General features: G+C 43.5%; 1 protein-coding gene across 1 annotated transcript in view; it reads left to right on the top strand.

Annotated features, from left to right (window-relative positions):
* HS6ST1 (heparan sulfate 6-O-sulfotransferase 1) overlaps positions 1-12230 on the top strand; it is a 186884-nt gene extending 174654 nt beyond the window's left edge. The window contains exon 2 of the mRNA XM_027661837.1: positions 5607-12230. Coding sequence (XP_027517638.1) covers positions 5607-6315 — 709 coding nt within the window. The 3' untranslated portion in view covers positions 6316-12230. The remainder of the gene's footprint in view (positions 1-5606) is intronic.
* Positions 12231-18411: the final 6181 nt, after the last annotated feature.

Genomic DNA, 18411 nt, shown 5'->3' with positions numbered 1-18411 from the left:
ACCAGATGAGAGGAAACAGACTCAGGAAAATTAGGGCTATTTGCTACCAAAGGAAGTAATCATTGTACATATATTAAATTCCAATCCCTAACTGAGAATGTGTTTGTTATGCAAGAAATCTGACTGTAGAGGAAAAAGGGAATTATGTGGAGTCTTCCCAAGGTTGGGCTTTAAAAATGGTAAGAATGGCTTTGATGCACTGCTGGTGAATAAGCCAGGAAGCAGCTTTTACTGAACCAGGTGATGGGATTGACTGGAGGAGGTTCTGCATCCCAGAGTTTCCCCACTGTCACAGAAGGTTATTCTCTGTGCAGAACGGGAAAACAGTTTTTCATACATCTGTTATTTGTAGGTAACATTTAGTATGACTTTATAATGAGAATATAAATTCTTAGTAACCTTTCATCTGCCACATTCTCAGCTCGTCTGTCATTAGAGACACCTGACTTACCTGTAAGTCCTTGCTGGACCTGTTCCTTAAGGATACACTGTCTGTTTTCAGTGGAGATAACCCTTACCTGGCAGTCTCCTTCAGTGTCTCTGTCAGGTGAGGGTTTAGGTGGTCGCAGAGGGGATGCTGAGTGCTCTGGTTCTTCCTCCCTCAGTCCCTGAGGGCAGGGCAGGTGCACATCTGAATTTCACTGGTGGGAGGCAAAATCCCTGGTTGTTTCAGTGATAAACTATTTACAGTGAGCCAGTAGGAATGGAATAAGGACCGTCTCGAATGATTTGAGGAGTGTGTAATACATGGGCTTGGCTTACAAGAATGCCTTAAATCAGCCACAAATTTGGTGCTACCTTTTAAACAAAACAGTATTTCTCACTCCTGCAAGCTGGCGGACACCCTGTTCAGTTAATTCAGCAAGGATAGAGAAAGACTTTTTAACATTTTTTTAAAATTCTTTATCAGGAGAAAAATTATAGCCGGGGGGCATGTTGCTTTGAGAATTTGGGATTACTTGGTTGAAGCTGACCCATGCAGCTTCCTTACCCTTCCCCCTCCTGGCAGGCAGATGAAGCATTTATGGTTGGAAGTGGGTATCCATATTTTTTCTTTATCTGGTGGAAGGCCATCACAGTAGTCAAGAAGGACTTGTTACAGATTTTGCTTTTCCTGTGAGGGATGCTTGAAAGCTCAGTGAAGAACCTGTAGAAATAAAAAAAAATGAGATATTTTGGCTGTGTGGGAGGGAAGCATTTAAGCATAGCAAAGAATAGGGGATTACACAGTCAAATAAACAGTTCTTGGCAGATTTTAGAGACCAGCAGTGAGAAGTAAGAAAAGTGTATCAGAGTGTAGGAAAGCATGGAAATGAAGAGAGATAATAGCATCATATTTAGAATCTGTCACTTTATCAGAATTATGTTGACTGGTTGTTAGCAGAAGAGAAGGAATTGGTTTTTTAGAGGAAGGAGGGTTGCATTTTCCCTTCATTAGCTGAGGAACCTGCTTACAGGAACTAAGACAGAATATTACTAAAAGGGGGCTTCAGGCACAAAAGAAAGGGTTATTTTTAACCCAGGGCTGCTCACTGGCTACTTTTGCAGCATGGCCCTGCAAAATACCTCTGCTGGCAATACTAAGGCTGCTTTGTGCTGCTCTGTGAGAGTGGGAAGGAGAAATCCGGATGGGAATCCTGTGGGGCAGCAGTGCCTCTGACGCCTGTGTCATGAAAATATGCCTTCAGTTAACTATTGTCCTCTGACCTCGATCCGTGCTGAAACGGGGGCTTTGCATAATCATGGAAGGAGACGGCTCCTGCTCCAAAAGATGTTATGGTTTGAATTTCCAAAACAGACAAAGGAAACATTGTGAGCCCTTTGCACATGGGAAACAGGGGCAGAGAGAGAGATTTGTCTGGGACACACAGGCTAATTTTGACAGAAGGGGCACTTAAACTGAGGTTTCCTGAATTCATTTGTGCGCTACAACCACAGGATTGCCCTTCCTTTCTCATATTGGATTTTGTTCTTCCTGAAACTTCAATTCTAATACAGGGTTGTTTATCAAAAACATTCTTTAATTCTATTCTATTTAATAGATACACTAGAAATTCTTTCCTTGTACAAAACTGTGCTGCTTGCGTGCAGGTCCAGGTTGCAACTCTGCAAGTGCCTCAGGGAGCTTCAGGTGGATTTTCTCGTTGGGGCTGCCAGGAATGGTGATGCAAGAAAAAGCAGAGGTGTGACTTCATCTTCTGCTTGTCTTTGTCCTCTTGGGGATCACAACCCCATGGGATATATAAGGGAACCTGCAAGAGCATTCATGAGGTTCTGCCCCACTTCATGTGGGAGGAAAAACAAAAGTATCTAACTAACCTGAATGTCCATTTTTCTTGCTCAGGCTTGTTCAGTCCAGAAAGGCCAGTGAGACTTGGCATTGCATGGCCAAACTGGCGTGTGCTTCCTCATGAATTTCAAGCCCCTGCTGACAAGTGGCACTGCCCATGTTCTCAGCCACGCTGGCACAGAGTTCCCCTGACCTTCTCACAGTTCTAATGACACTGCTAAGAGATGATGCTTTAGAGTTACCTACCTTTTCTCTAAACTTAAAAGCAATCCTCAAGTATTGCACTTTGGGAATGGAAACTTCAGCCTCTTAAGCGCCCTGAGTGCATGGTCATCCATCTAACATCTAAGTGGCACATCTCTGGCTCCTGAGGTCCCAGTCTTCCTGAAGATGAGCTGTTCACTTGCCTGAGACCTGAGGGAATCTGTACCTCAGAAACTAAGATCCTTCCAGAAAGCTAAATACAAGTTTGGGAGTGAAACTTTCAGTATGTCCATGGTGGGTGTCAACTTACGCAGTTTAAACTATTCTTTTGCTTTGAAGTCTCTGTTTGGGTTTGTTTGTTGAGGTTTTTTATTTTTATTTATACCCTACTGGGGCAGCTTCCTGAAGTACCTTCAGGGGCCTGGTTCCACTGCCTGTATTCCAGCTTCCAAAGATAAATTTGATTTCTGTGTTAGGAGGCAAGCTCCTTCCTTCAAGCGCTTTCTGTGTGACAGAGCTGGAAAGAGTTCAGTAAAATTTCAAAAAATGTAACCTATTTTCCTGTGTTTTCTGAGATGAATCTTTGAGAGAGATAACTCATGGTAAAATATTTACTAGTGTATCGCCTCAACTAAGGTAGGAACTCTTACAGTGCAGGTGTGAAGAAAGAAATACTTGCTCCTTAAGCTTTCTTCAATCCATGTCCTGTTCAAGCTGTCTCTGTTTCAGTGGACTCCTGAAGCTTTGCATTATATTTATTAACCTGATTTACTAATTGACCTCTAAAATTTAAACAGAGACAGAGAGAACATAAGCTGGACTCAGGCTTACAGGAATCAGTTTTGTGCCAGCTCTGCCGCAAACACCCATTTGAATTTATTACATTTATAATTTATAATAATATATTTATTATTGTATATTTGGTTTATTAATGTTTGTGGTTCCCCTGTCTACCAAATGCAGATGCTAATTCTTCCTTTTTTCCCTATCCATACTTGTGCAGACAGCAGGTTTGGACAGGAATCAGCTCCTCCTGTGTCTTTGGATACCTCACAAATGAGTCCCTAATCTTAGGTGAACCTTGTAGTTGCTTCTGTAAGCCACGAAATAATGATGGGCTTCAACCTGCTCAGGGATAAATGCAACCTTTGGATTACATTGGTGTAAATAAAAAGTCCACTGCAGTTCCCAAGTCAAAAACTGCTGGTAGTGTTTAGCATCAATGTCTGTCACTTGAACATCTGGTGTTCATCACTGCCTTCCTTTTCCTTCCACTGTCATATTTTATCCCCATCTGTTAGAGGTTTCTTAGCTCAGACTGTATAAATCACAGCTGCCTCAAAGTCAGGGTAGTGGAATCGTTACAGGCTGCAAGGCAAAGGAATGAAAAAGAGGTAGATTTAAGGAAAGTGTTTCTCTTTTGTACTCTGCTCCCCTTCTTTCTCCCCTCTCCCTGTACACAGACAGTACTGGGCAGTATTACTAGACAGCCTGATACTTTTACTATGAAGAGAGATGGAAAAGTTTCCAAAAATAGCAAATGCTTTTACCAGCCCTGGTTCTGAAGGCAGGAGGAGGAGAGGAATTGGAGCCAGAATGGACATCCATTGCCATTGTTGGAAAGACCAGAATTGACTGCTTTGGAACAACCCTTCTGCAAGTTAGTAGTAAATTGGGAAAGCAAGCATTCATTAATATCAGACTTCCTGGGCAATGACTTCGATGTATTTTTTTTTAAATTAAATTGCTCTTATTGCAGTAATTTAGGCTACTATTAGGAAGAATAATACTGAACGTGCTAGGAAAACATGGGTGGTTTAAAACTAGCCAAAAGCAGGATATTTTTACTTTTTCTTTACCTCAAGAAACTGTGCAGTGGCCTCGCAATGGCCATCACATGGGGTGTTCCCAAGCCATGCTGGCAGGGCAGCGAGCCAGAGCAGCATTCCAAAGATGCACTTCTGATGGTGAGGTAGATCCTCCACCACCCCTATATGAAACATTTCCAGTGGCATGTGTGCATTACCTGCCAAAGCAAGGTGTCACACAGCCCCCTGCACCCGCATGTGGGTTTAATTCCCTGCCAGCCTTAGCAAGTAGAGGTATTTCCTCATTCTAGAAATGCACAGAGACTCCTTAGTCCCGAGCTACTGGTAATTAGAGAAGAAAAGACCCATTTCCCTATGTCTGGAGAGGGCTGTTGCAGACTGCCACCACTATCAATCCCAGAACTTTATCCAGGCTCCAGGTGGGCTGAAGCTGGAGGGTCTCTGTACAACTGTCATGTTTTCAGATCTAGGGACAGTTTGTATTGTTGGGGACTTCATTATACTTGGAACAGCAAGAATGCCCCATGTCACTATGTGTGTTCTTCCTGATTGTCTTACTTTTTCTTTCTTTTTAGTCTCATGTGTCAAAAGTGTATCTAAAGTTTGTTTGATTTGATATCAGGTTGGCTGAAATGGGAATAAATTATTGCTGCTATTGCTCATTATCAGCTTAGCCTTCTCTTTCTGCAAAGCATATTGCATTCCTGATTTCCCATTGTTTTTCACTTATTTTCCTGTGGTGTTATCCTGCTACTCACTGCAGACTCCCAGATTCCAGCTCGGCAGCAGATCAATCAAGCAGTAGGTGTCCTGGTCAGCATCTGCATGAAGTGAAAGTGATAGGCCCAGCTCATAAACAGATGGGCTGCTGGGCTGTACTGTGGAGCAAGTCCTGGCTGATGCAGAGGGCACATGGTGGTTGGTGTGAAAGGCCAGGCAGTCCCTGGAGTCACAGTTGTTCTCTGAAGGTGGTAGATTGGTTCACTCCTGATGATTTGTTCTGACATTGCAGTCTGCTGCTGGAAGTGGATGTTGGCTTGGTGAAAGTGTTATTACTTGGCAAGGCTAAAATGTGGGACTGTGAGAGATGGAAACATGGGTCTAATGTTGCACAAACTCCTTTGCATGAGATATTGAACAAAAATAATCCAAGAATACGGTGGAAAGGATGTTGTGATTTTGATTTACTCAACTTTTTTTGCTGTCCGCACCAGATTTCTGCTTGCCAAGCATCTTTCTTATTACTAGCAGAATATTTATTCTATTTTCTCTTCCTCTTGTAGAAAATTTTACTACATCACGCTGCTGAGAGACCCTGTATCTCGTTACCTCAGCGAATGGCGTCACGTCCAACGAGGAGCCACTTGGAAGACCTCCTTGCACATGTGTGATGGCAGGACACCAACTCCTGAAGAGCTGCCATCATGCTATGAAGGCACAGACTGGTCGGGCTGCACACTGCAGGAGTTCATGGATTGCCCCTATAACTTGGCCAACAACCGCCAAGTGAGGATGTTGGCTGACTTGAGCTTGGTGGGCTGCTACAACATGTCCTTCATCCCAGAGAACAAGCGAGCACAGATCCTGCTGGAGAGCGCAAAAAAAAACCTCAAAGACATGGCCTTCTTCGGCCTGACAGAGTTCCAGAGAAAGACTCAGTACCTGTTTGAGAGAACTTTTAACCTGAAATTCATCCGGCCCTTTATGCAGTACAACAGCACCAGGGCAGGGGGGGTGGAGGTGGACAATGACACCATCCGCAGGATCGAAGAGCTCAATGACTTGGACATGCAGCTCTATGACTATGCAAAGGACCTCTTCCAACAGCGCTACCAGTACAAACGGCAGCTGGAGAGGATGGAGCAGAGGATAAAGAATCGGGAAGAGAGGCTTCTTCACCGGTCCAATGAAGCACTTCCCAAGGAAGAGACCGAAGAGCAAGGACGTTTGCCCACTGAGGACTACATGAGCCATATTATAGAGAAGTGGTAGCCTAGGCAGACTTTTATATTAATGATATTCTAGGGTTTCCATATAAGAGATCATGGAAGTAAAATTGCAAAAACAACAAAAAAATATTTTATTTAAAAGCAAGTCTGTAAAACAGAAGATAGATTGCTTCCTTAAGCATAGGGTCTTTTTACTGTTTCTTACAAGACCGATGAGATTCTTAAAAAAAAACAATAAATACATAAAAATAAAAAAAAGGGTCAACATTCTAATGCAGAGGTAAAAAATGCACAAATGCAGTTACCCACTTGTAAGGCCAAATACAGAAGAATGTTTCTTATCCTCACAATTCAAACACAAATGGCAGAAGTAGGATTTTTAAAAATCTATTTATTCCCTGAGCATAATGATATAAAGACACATAATTAAAAAACAAGGGAACTGAGGTTTTCTTCTGTGTGGGAGGCGGGATAGGAATTGTGTTGTTTGTAACTGATAATGGTGACTGAGTTGAGGATGTGCTCTCCTGTCAGGCTGATCTGAGCACACGGGCAGTCACAGTGTGTCAGCTGGCAGCCACTGCCAGAACGTAGAGCACCATAAAAACAAAAGAAGAAGAAAAATAGCTAGAGGATGAGAAACATTAAAGCAAATTGACTATGGCCTGGGATATGTACTTAGCACAGTGGTTTTGATACATTGCACTGGTATCACATGTACATATGCAACTTCATCCCAAAAATAATAGAGAATTCATGCACAGAGCTCCCAGATTTGTTTCCCAGACAGGTCCCAAAACAAGATAAAAGCCAACGAAATTCCACATGGGCTCAAACATGCACTCACATACCATCCTGTCACCCTACACCAGTGCTGCTCATGCCGTCATCAGTATTATGTGTTAACAGCACATGGAAACCCTATCCTACATACTGAGGAAAAGGAAGATGAATTTAAACACTCCCTCATAAATCTGCACAACAAGGTTCCAGGAAGACCCTGCAAATGATCAGTCATTAATGGGAACATGACGGGGGTGTGATTTTGTTGTTTGTTGCTATGTGAAATACTGACCCAGAATAAGCATACAGATGTACCCTATCTGTATTTTTACAGTTATTTTTACTTGCTTTTATCAAGAGATAATGGGCATCAGCTTGCTTCCAGTGAAGTCAGTAGAACTGATTTAAGTGGGAACAGGATGGAGCTCTCTTCCAGAGCTGTGAAAATTTCTGACTATAGGTCTGAATTAATTATGACACGGTGCACATTGTCTTTTGGCAGGGTGCCTGTTCTGCAGCTCTTACTTTAAATGAACAAGCTGTGTTCATAAAACTGGAAAGGAGAATCATGGATAATGTTTTTTTAGTCTCAGACCACTCTCAAAGCAGAACTCTTTCTCTTTCAATGCTGTTTTTTAGAGGCTCATGTAGGTTTAATCCTCCAGTGTGGGGACAGTCTAACCAGGTTCTGCTTACTGACTTTTGAGTCATAGAACAACAATGACTTCTCTAATTCCTCTTCCCACTCACCAAATTAAAGTATGGCTTATTTTTTTGCTGTTGCAAGCACTTCTCTCTTTGGCTGAAAGCATGGAAATGTAGTTTTTGCCTGGTTCATGTCTCACCCCGTTATTGCTCAGCCTGTAAGACCTGAACCAGCTATCGTTTAGGGCAAACTCTGAACCAAATGGAATATGATTTGATTTTCAAAGGCCGTGTTAACTGCAAATCAAATATGGCATTGAAATCACTGGAGGAGAGGCAGAGAGCTGATGCATTCAAATTTACCATGTCATTTTTACAGCATCCCTTTCCCATCACACAAATCCACTGATGTGCTGCTTGGTTTGTATTTTAATTCTCTCTCTGCCTCTGTACATTGTTTCCAACAGTTTCAAATTCAGACTGAATTTTGCAAAAGAGGGGCTTTGTTCTTCTGTGCACACCCTGGGGGATACACCTTACTTTTGGAGATGTTCTTCTCCAGAAGAGTAAAGACGACTGAAAACTTGAGAACAGAAAATACAAACAGCACTTTGGGCTCAATTACAGCCCTGTTAAGCCCTGAGCCAAAGTCTACCAAAGTCAAAGGATGTCTTTCCTATTGATTTCAGATGGATTTTGGTCAGGTCTGCATCCTGCTGCTGCCAAGTGCTCAAGCACATGCTCTCCTGTCTGCAGGCACAGTGGGACGTTGTTACTCACGCCTTCAGCTGGTACCAGAATGTGCTGGTGGTGTCGATGTCTTTAAGGTTGTGTCAGTACTTCTGCCACAAAATGGCCCCTGTTTCCTCCTAGGTGAAAATTGGGAAGCAAAATGAAGTAGTATTTGGTGGTTGGCTTGGGGGCAGAAGGTATTACAACTCCATTTGCTCATCTCTTGATTCCAAGGCTGGGAGAAGCTATGTCTGCTACTTCCCAGCGCTTTTATGTGTCACTGTAACTAAAGAAAACATTTGTATTTTAAAAATGCAGTTTTGCAGGCTGTTTACCCACAAAACCAATACACGAGATATAAAAAGCAACTGTTCATGTGCACAGTTTGCAGCTTTGCCCAGAGGCGTTTCGCTGTGTGTCCTGTGTGACGGATCCATAATGCACAAGTGGTTACTGCAACTCGTCCCTGTCCACGTGGCACTGTCGGGACTGTGTCGTGATTAGGCCTGAGCTGTTTCTGTGTTACAGGCTCTGAGTAACCAGCTGGATGTTAATGGATCTGTCTGCAGGGTTGTCTGAATCAGAGGCAGCCTCTGACCTTAAAAGCATGTCAGTAGAAGACCTTGTTCCAACATTTTCTTTGTAATATATTGCAGTAACAAGCAAAAGAAATGAAACTATATTGAAAACTGTCTTGTTAACAGTTTTACTTCAACCCACAAAAGGAGGGCTAACCTCACTTGAGCACTGAGGCAGAACTTTCTAGATTTAAATCCTGCACCCAACACATGCCTCAGTTTCTCCACCTGTACATTGGGAATAACAAATTTATAGACTCTAAGAAGGTACTCCAAAGTATGAAAAATATAGGGCATTTTGAAACAGATCCTAAATAATGGAAAGGAAGAGAATGGCCCAAAAGCCATCCCTCACCCTGGCTGTTGTGCTGATCCAGTCATGGCTGTAGGCCATGAATTAATTTATTCTAAGTGCTGTGTGCCAGAGCACGGGTTGCAGGATGTACCTGGCACTATCTTCCTCCTTTAGTGGGTTCAAGGGAACTTTTTTAACATAATGTGAATGTAGTTTTTGTGGTTTATATGTACCACAGTTTGAAGTGGTACTATTTCTTTTATTTTTAGGATTGATAATTTGATGCTACAATAACATGGAAAATGTGTGTGTAGTTTTAAAATTAATGGAGACCAACAGCTTTAAGGCACTCCAGCAGAAGTAGTGGCCAGATAGTACATTCTTGTTCAATATCTGCCCCTTTCTTCCAAAATGTTTTTCCCGTGACTTACGGACACATCAAGATCATCTTCACTACAGGAAGTGTTTCTTCAGGGGTTGTCAATGCATCATGACCCAGGTCAGACCAGGTGAGCACTGGAGTGCTGAGGGCAGGTGCACGATTGCCACCTGTCTCTTGGGGAGTTGGTGAGGCAGTTCCCCCTGAATTCAGATTTTACTTAGTTGGATGCTTATCCATCCCACAGGGATACCCCCTGGAAAGCCTCCACGGAAGCTGGGGCTGTGTGAGATGTTTCTGAGGGTTTATGCAGTGAGCAGTGTTAGTGTGAGCGAGCAGTTTGGGCAGGCAGCTCTCAGGGCACAGATGATGGATGGCCCCTGGGCTCTGCCATCTTGCACTGTGCTGACCCTGTACATCCACAGAAGGGGATGGGGAGTGGGGATTTCTGAGCAGACTCCATTCCTGCTCTAAGCAGGTGGAAAGGCCAAGACATGCTGCAGTGCTAAGAAGATCTTCTTTGCTTTTAGTCACCTAAACGGTGTAAACTTCACTGCTTGGTGGCTGTTGTTGCTGAAGAAAAGTTTTTATTGCTGATTGGCCTCATCCCAGCTAGCTCTCTTGAAGGAGTTTGCCTTCTCCAAAATTTTCCAGACAGTCAGGTGCCATCTTGTACCCTGCCTGGGTCACAAAATGCAGGATTGACTGGTGAGGTTGCCAACCCAGACTATCAAAATTGTAAAAAAAGTACTTCATCAAAGGATCAGTGTGAATTTCTGGCTTGTCTGAATTTCTCCCTTCATGCCCAATATTTTGGAATAAATGAGAAGGACTTCACAGGTTGATGTTTTTGCACTCCATAGTCCCTTACTTACAAAACTAGGATGGCAATGGAAGCAGCATAAGGAAGATCCCAACAAGGTTTTGCATCCTCTCTCCCAAGACTGTCCTGTTGGAGCACGAAAGAGCAGTGCAGTTGCAGAGAGTGTGAGCAAGGCAGGAGGACACCACAGTGGCAGTACAGACAATTAGGAAGTTTTCAATTCTGAGCCCATCAAGTCACTTCATAGAGATCACTGGACAGCTACAGGAGGTAATGATTACAGCACTAAACATGTAAACATTACAGCACAGGGCCTGGCTCAGATTCATATCCTGGGGTTAAAGCATCTCTAGCTTCTTACTGGTGGTGTTACTCAGAACCCCTCCTGTCCCACAGAATTTTCCAAACGTCACAAAAAAAGGGTAATGCTACAGGAATTCACCACCCAAACTATGCTAAATGTTGTATTCCCAGGGCTATAGCTTGGAATACAACTGGCACTACCTGCTGGATTCAAATCACAGGACTGGCTGCGTTCTCTTTTTGTTCTTGTTTTCACTAATCTTAGCAGATCATGTTCCAGAGGCAGAAGTGAACACAGGATTCTCTGCCTGATCAGGAGTAGAGCCAAGCCTTTATAGCACAGGTCAGTGAGCAGCAGCTCAGGTAAACCAGGGTGCAGCAGAGCTCATGCCTGTGCACACAGTCCCAGCTCTCCGTGGCTGTTTTGCCCCAGCCACAGGAGTTGTGCCAAGGTGAGTGCAGCCCGGAGAAGCACGTGGGTGTTAAAGCCTGTGTCATCCCAGCTGCAGGCAGTTTTCTCTGTAATTCTTAGCCATGCAAGCTGAAAAAAACAAGATTTGCAAATGAGTCTGTCTCCTCAAAGCCCCACAACTCCCCCTCCCCGTTTTCCCCCAGGTGTCAGTTCTGCAGACTGGATTGAGAGAGTTGTACTATAATGAATAATTTTATATTCAAATGGTTTACTGAGCATGATTTGTTTTGTACATATTGGAATATGATTTAACTTATTTTTATTGCCCCTTTTAATCTTTTTTTTTTCATAAGGACGAGACAAAAGTCCCCACCCTCTCTCAATGTGAACTTCCTCTGTGTATATGTGTAGTCTGCCAGGCAAACACACAATAGCCACAGGATTTTTCTCCATCTCCATTGGTATCTGATTTTATTTTCCATTGTAATTTCTTTTCATCTGAGGCTTTGCTTATATTGTCTCTTCTTTCCTCTCTGCTGCACAATCTGCACTGAAGGGGCAATGCAGGCAGGATTTTCTTTTTCTTCCTCTCCTCTTTTTTGTGTGCTTTACCTACCAAGGAACTCAGTTCTTCTAGGAGTTGTGTGACTGAGGGTAAAAAAATACAGCTTTTCCCCACCTACCTTCCATCCTCCATATTGTAGATCAAACAGATTCAGCTTCTCTGAAAGTGATTGTGGCTGGAGTCATTCCATTGAGCTGAATATGTATGGTTTGCACTTTTTTCCCCCACTTCAGGAACTTAAAAACAAGAAAAAATAAAAGGCAAATTTTAACTTGAGCCAAGTAACACTTAAAGCTTTATATATTTATTTATGACATCTTACAAAAAGTGTTAAAATGTTTTCTTCTTTTCTTCCACAAGAAAAATTGAATTAAAAATCATCAAAATTGTTTTGTCTAGATCAAGAATGAATGTTAGCAGATGAAATAAACCCTAAAATTGAGCATCTGGTGTGTGTGTTATCCTTGAATTGGCCTTTGGATGCTGTTTCAGTGTAATATGTCTTGCCTGTGTATTACAGAGAGATAAAGCTGCCAGTGGAGTTGATGAAGAATATTTGTTTTCTGCTACAAAAACAGACTCCTAACAAGAAACATTCAAACAGAAACTGCAGTCTGTTCATTCCTATTGTTACATTTCAGCCAGCATTGCAAAAAGCCCTTAAACACCCTAAAACCTATCATCTTTTAAAAGTTAATTACCTTTGATACTGTACAGTCCTCTTAGTTTTCTTTTTCAGAGTCACTGCAATGAACATACTTACAGGCAATAAATGGAGGTTGTTATACCAAATATTACAGAATAATTAACAGATTTTTTTTTTTGTTGTTTCATGTTCAGAATTGCTTTCAGCAATTGCTGTGTGTAAATGTTCTGCAGTTACTGAACTGAGCCTCGTGCCTGGTTGGTACAGTGAAAGTAAGTTAGGAGAGTGATGGTACAAGTGTTTCACAGTATCCTGGAGAACAGCAAGATATTTATGCAAAGTGCAGCAAATAACAACACTGTGGTTTTACCAAAGCATTATTACAGCTGACACCTTCCACTACACCTGTCTGAGGGGCAGTGCAGGTACAGGTAGAGGGCTCAGGTGAGTGACAGTGTGAGAGGAGTGCCTGGGATCCTGAGGGGTTCATCTGGGATCCTGAGGGGTTCATCTGGGATCCTGAGGGGTTCACCTGGGATCCTGACGATGTTCAGTTGGGATCCTGAGGATGTTTACTTGTGATCCTGAGAGGTTCACCTGGGATCCTGAGGGGTTCATCAGGGATCCTGAGGATGTTCACCTGGGATCCTGAGGGGTTCATCTGGGATCCTGACAATGTTCACCTGGGATCCTGACAATGTTCACCTGGGCTCCTGAGGGGTTCACCTGGGATCTTACAGAGGTTCCCCCTGTGGTCGGTGGGGAGGGGCAGGCACAGCCCTGCGGTCAGTCCGTCCCAGCTGTGCTGCTCCCTCTGCCCAGGAGCCCTCCTGTCCCGCTCTCCGGGGCTGCCTCTCGCCGTGACCGGGACGGTCCCTCTGCCGAGCTGCCAGAGGAACTTCCCGGCTCCATTCCCTCCCTGCAGACAGCGCGGCTGCCGAGGTACTGACACAGCTTGTCCTGCTGCGTGGGGTCCTGTGCTGTTCGCGTTTGAAACTGCTCTTGGTCTCCTCCTTTGCCTTCCCAAAAGCCTGGAGGATACTCTGGCACAAGAAGTCTGTGCTGGCAAATTGCTTTCATTTGCAAATGGTCTTTTTGCACCATCTTTAAGGTGTTTCTTCCTCTCAATGGAAACCTCCAGGAAAAGGAGAGGAGGAAGGATAGCTAGCAAGAGTGTGGAAGTAAGGGTTCTGCTATTGCAAAAAGGGAAAGGGGCAGAAAGGGTGCTTGAAGGAGGGTTAAAAGAAGCAGAGAAATTAGTTACTGAGGGGATGACCTCCAGAGTTTGGTTTTTTCCTTGGTCACACTGGTGATTATTCAGTTTCTTTATGCTTGTGTCCAGGATGTCCCTGTTTCTATTCTATCTGGTCATTTTACACTATCCAGGGCTGCTTCTGGGGGATGTGCTGCCTCGGGTTAATTGGTAAGTGCCCTCCTTTACATCCTGCTGTTCCCCTAACAAAAAGCAGCTCCTGGCTGTTCTGCTGCCCCAGGTGACAGCCTGCTCTTCCTGAATAGAAAAGCTGATCTCGACTGTACCCTGTCGGAGGAGGTGGTACTGAGCTTTTGTTAGAGGTTGTGTTTTGTTTCTCTGGCTTACGATCTCCCACAGAGTTACTTTAACTCTTTAATAACCTCTTTCTTGCCACTGTCTGCTGGAGGAAGAAAAGCAGAGCAAATCTTCTTTAACGCTGAAATGCCAACAATTTTCTACACTGATGATTGATCACAAACAGGAGGAGCTGGAACCTTTGGCCCAGTCCCAGAGATTTGACATCACTGCATAAGTGAAACCTGGTGGGATGAGCCCTGTGACTGGAGTGCCCTGTTGGATGGTTCCAGGCTCTTCAGGAGGGATGGGCAGGGCAGGAGAGGTGGAGGGGTGGCACTGTATGTAATGGAAGGGCTGGAGTATCTGGAGCTCACAGTTGGCAGTGGCACAGTTGGGAGCCCCTGGGGCAAACAAATAATGTGGATGTCATTGTGGGATTCTGCTCTAGACCTCCCAGCCGGGGTGATGACAGCAACGAGGTATTCTGAGGAACTAAGGGACACTTCCAAGTCAGCTGCCCTTGTCCTTATGGGAGACTTCAACTTGCCAGAAATTAACTGGGAGCATCACACAGCTGGTACAACCCAGCACATCAGCTTAGACCTTCTCAGCTCAGGGGGAAACTAAGACACATTCATCACACACTCAAAAAAAATATGCTGTGGGCTTAACAGTAAAACAGTTTGAGTTTTACTATAGTAGTTATTTCATAAACTTCAAATTAAAAGGGGTGGGGTCATGAAATATTCATGAATTGAACAGTATTGAATAGAGCATTGCTATGTATCTGTTAAAGCAATCAGAGATTCCAGTGAGGAAGGCTTCTCTAGCAAGGTCCTGTGTGCTTTAATTGATCTGGGAAGTATGTGGCTTGGAAAAGAGATCATGCCTTCATATTTTGCAGACATCATCTATAAGCCTGAAATGAATAAGATTATCAACATCTATTCATTAATCAGACTATACTTTAGCATATTCAGGAGCTTTGGTGTGTGATACTTGGGTGTGTGTTTCTTAGGGCTTAGAAATTCTTTGTCTGACATGAATTTACTCATTTCTCTCTCTCTCTCTCTCTGGTGATGCTCTTCTCAGAAGCTTTTCTGCTCTTGAGTGCTTTCACATCCCTGCCTTACCCTTGCCCACCCCGTAGTCCTGCTCTGCAGAAGATCTGTCCCCAGGGATGGAGGGCATGCAATATCCCAGTCAGGGATCTTGTGACCTTTGCACAGGGAGCTGCAGAACTGAGATGCTTTTTAATCAATATCCAGCCAACAACACAAGGGTAAAGTTGAATACCTGTCCTCCATGAGCTGGGAATGGATGAGGGATAGCACTGCTTTGCAAATGTTTATTGAACTAGATGTTATTTATGTATTTATTTTGCCCTCCCCACTAATACATTGTATCAGATTATGGTTATGGAATCCAGATGTTTGTGCAGTAAATGAGTAATAGTGATAAATAATAAATATTTAATTCATGTGGCTTTAACATATTCTAGTTCTTGCTGGATTCCATTTAAAAGCGCCTTCTTTTTATTGATTTAAACCAAATGTTATGCTCACTTGTGCTGTAAATGGTAAAGAAATTCCATGCAGCCTAATCTAGTTAATTCAGTCTGGATACCTGATCATGAAATGAATATGTGGTAATCAGTCATCAGTTTTCTGGCATAGGCAATGACAACATGTATAAATCATATGGCCTTTGTGAGAGGGTAAATAACTTCCCTGTAGAGCCCTTACTTTGGGATCAGATAATTATTGCCAGACATTGTTTTCTGAACAAGAGCTCACAGCCAAACTGGTGAATGGTCAGATGTTTTACATATTACAACAGCCCCCATCAGTATTGATTTCTACTGATCATATATTTTTTTCTTTCCTTAATATCAAATATTTGGGTGCTAAGTGTGAATTTATAAACCGATGCCAATTAGCCACAGATTTGTGTAGGCTTTTAAATTTTACCAGGTTAATGAATCACTAAACCTTTTTTGTTACTGGAAATACTAAAGCCATGCTGCTACTGGAGCTAGTTAATGGAGGCTTTGCTCCAAGACTGCACAACCTGGGTCTTAGAAAACTGTGCCACTGGGAGAGATATGCAATGTTCTGGACTGAGAGTTCTGCTGCTTGTTAGGTTTTGCTCAAGTGTGAAGTGACTGCAAAAATTCGAGAGTCCTCTGTTTTGAGGGTAGTCTGACCTTCTGAAACAGCTAAAATGACCAACATTTAGTTGTTTCAGGGGTGAAAATGGAGACAGTGATCCTGTTTGAGGAGAAACTCTTGATTAGGATCCTCCCTGATGTTATCACTAGAGCCTTTATTGGAACTGTTCTGGATAGTTTTCCATGCATTTCTTTCTGAATACTGTTGTGAGGCAAATGATTTTGCTCTTCCACGTGGAAAGCTTTTCAAAGGAAAGTATGTAAAATAGGGGGCCAGAGTGCTGGCTGAAGTCCTGGCCTTGATGGGCATGGCCTGGTCTGTAGTTCTTTGGTGGTACCCTTAGAGAGAGACATCCATAATCTTTTGGAAACAGTGTTTAATCTGAGCACATTCAGGCTTTTTTTTTTTCTTCTTTGCAGTGTCTTAATAATTTAGAGGTTGTTTTTACCATCTATCAGCCTGCCTGCCTCTGCTCTGGCGAGTGCTGTGTGCCATGCCATGCCATGGGCAGTGAAAGGCACTAGCATGGCTGCCTTCTCCAGTGAGGAACAAATCCAGGATTAGCTCTGCCAGGGCAGCACACAGAGACAGGGACAGGCCTTGGTGGGCTAAAACTCTGGCCAAGCTGAGCTTTGTGGCGTGGGCTGTGTGTGGTACTGCAGTGTCCTCCAGCAGGGATGGCTGCTGGCCTGCCAGCTAAGCTCTGCAGATGTGTTCGTGTTGTCTGGACTTCTTATATGTACATTTAAGGACTTTCACAAGAAAATTGAACCATGCATCCACAGGGACAGTGTTTGGGAGGAACAATTACATCATTAAATAAAGCTTTCTGTTTGCATGCCAACACAACAGGCTTCACTGTCTCATCATGATCTGCCATTTGTTAGCAGTTGCTTGTTAGGGGCTTTCTGCTCTAGGCCCATTCTTGCTTTTGTGTATATTTTAGTCATCTTGACAAGGGAAAAGAACTCTATTAAGTAGAAGCACTTACAATTCACAGTGCCTGTAACATCTGTTGCAGGACTGGAATCACAAACCACATCAGCATATTTCTTTTTTGCTTGTTTTCTCTGTGTTCAGGAATCTTATTAGCTGTCTTATGTTTACTGGGGTTTGGGTTATTTCCCCCCCACCCTCTGTGGCTTCTTTGTGAAAACAAATTGTTTCATCTTTCTTCCTTGTTCTTTGTAAAGGTGACCTGCAGGTCTGGATTAGCCAAAACCCAAAGAAACTGGCAATGAGAGTATGTGAGGCAGTCGTCTTCTTGGATGGGGAGGTGGGATGGGAAGGTGGGAGGTGGGAAGTGGTGTGTTCCTTACAGCAGCCCTTGCCTCTATGGTTCACTTCTTAGATAATCCAGAGCTGCCTTTTGTGTGTTAAAAGTGCTTAAGTGTGTTTCTTCCTCTCCAAAATCTGTTTTCTGATTGTCTAGGGTGTTTTCCCCTCAGTCCTTCTTCTCATACTGATGTTCTATTTCGGGTTTTTTTGAGCACAGATGTCTTATGGGAAGAACTTTGCCTGTAAGATGTCTGATGCTTTAGGCACTTCCATAGATTCAGTCATATACTACCTCTGGTATTTAAGGCAGAGGTTTCCATGACTGAAATGATGCTGAAATGTTTGGAAAGCTGGAGGGCAAGGGTTGGAAAGGATGAGCATAAGGGCATAAAGACAGACAAGCTGCTGGTTGCCAAACCTTGTCAGGCTTTTTAAGGGTAGAATGGAATCCAAAGCTCTTTTGTGGTGGCAGGAAAAACTCCATCATTGAAACCCAGGGACTGTTATGTGGGAACTTCAGTAACTGTAGAGAGACTGTGACCTTCCTTCCCTTCATGCCCTTAAAGAGGAGTACACAGATGCTCTGAACCACATCCAAAAGATGTCTGCCACCTTCTGGAGACAGAGGCTGGGGTGAGCGTGGGTTCTTCCTTAAGTGTCCACTACATTTGCTTCACTTGCTACAGGGTGGGAGGTGACAGAAAGGCAGCACATCCAGACGTTGTTATAAAGGACCATTTCTGCCACATGAATCCTGGATTACACGGAGATAACCCAGTGCAGGTTTCGATGTGGAATAGTGGAGAAGAGCAGAAGCCAGGAGGTGCCCGTAGCTGCTGTTCTCCAGACACTCTGTGTTATCCTTTAGCTAAATGAGGACGATTTTCTTTTTTGTTTAATTTTTTTCATATCATCCTGCATTTTCAGAAGCACGAAGGACCACCCTCCACCCCACTGGGCTCTGCTGGGGGCAGGGG

This window comes from Corapipo altera, unplaced genomic scaffold (genome assembly GCF_003945725.1).
Source record: "Corapipo altera isolate COAL_440 unplaced genomic scaffold, ASM394572v1 175, whole genome shotgun sequence".
Taxonomy (NCBI): Eukaryota; Metazoa; Chordata; class Aves; order Passeriformes; family Pipridae; genus Corapipo; species Corapipo altera.
The sequence above is the reverse complement of the archived record's forward strand: the minus strand, read 5'-3'. Positions and strand labels throughout refer to the sequence as shown.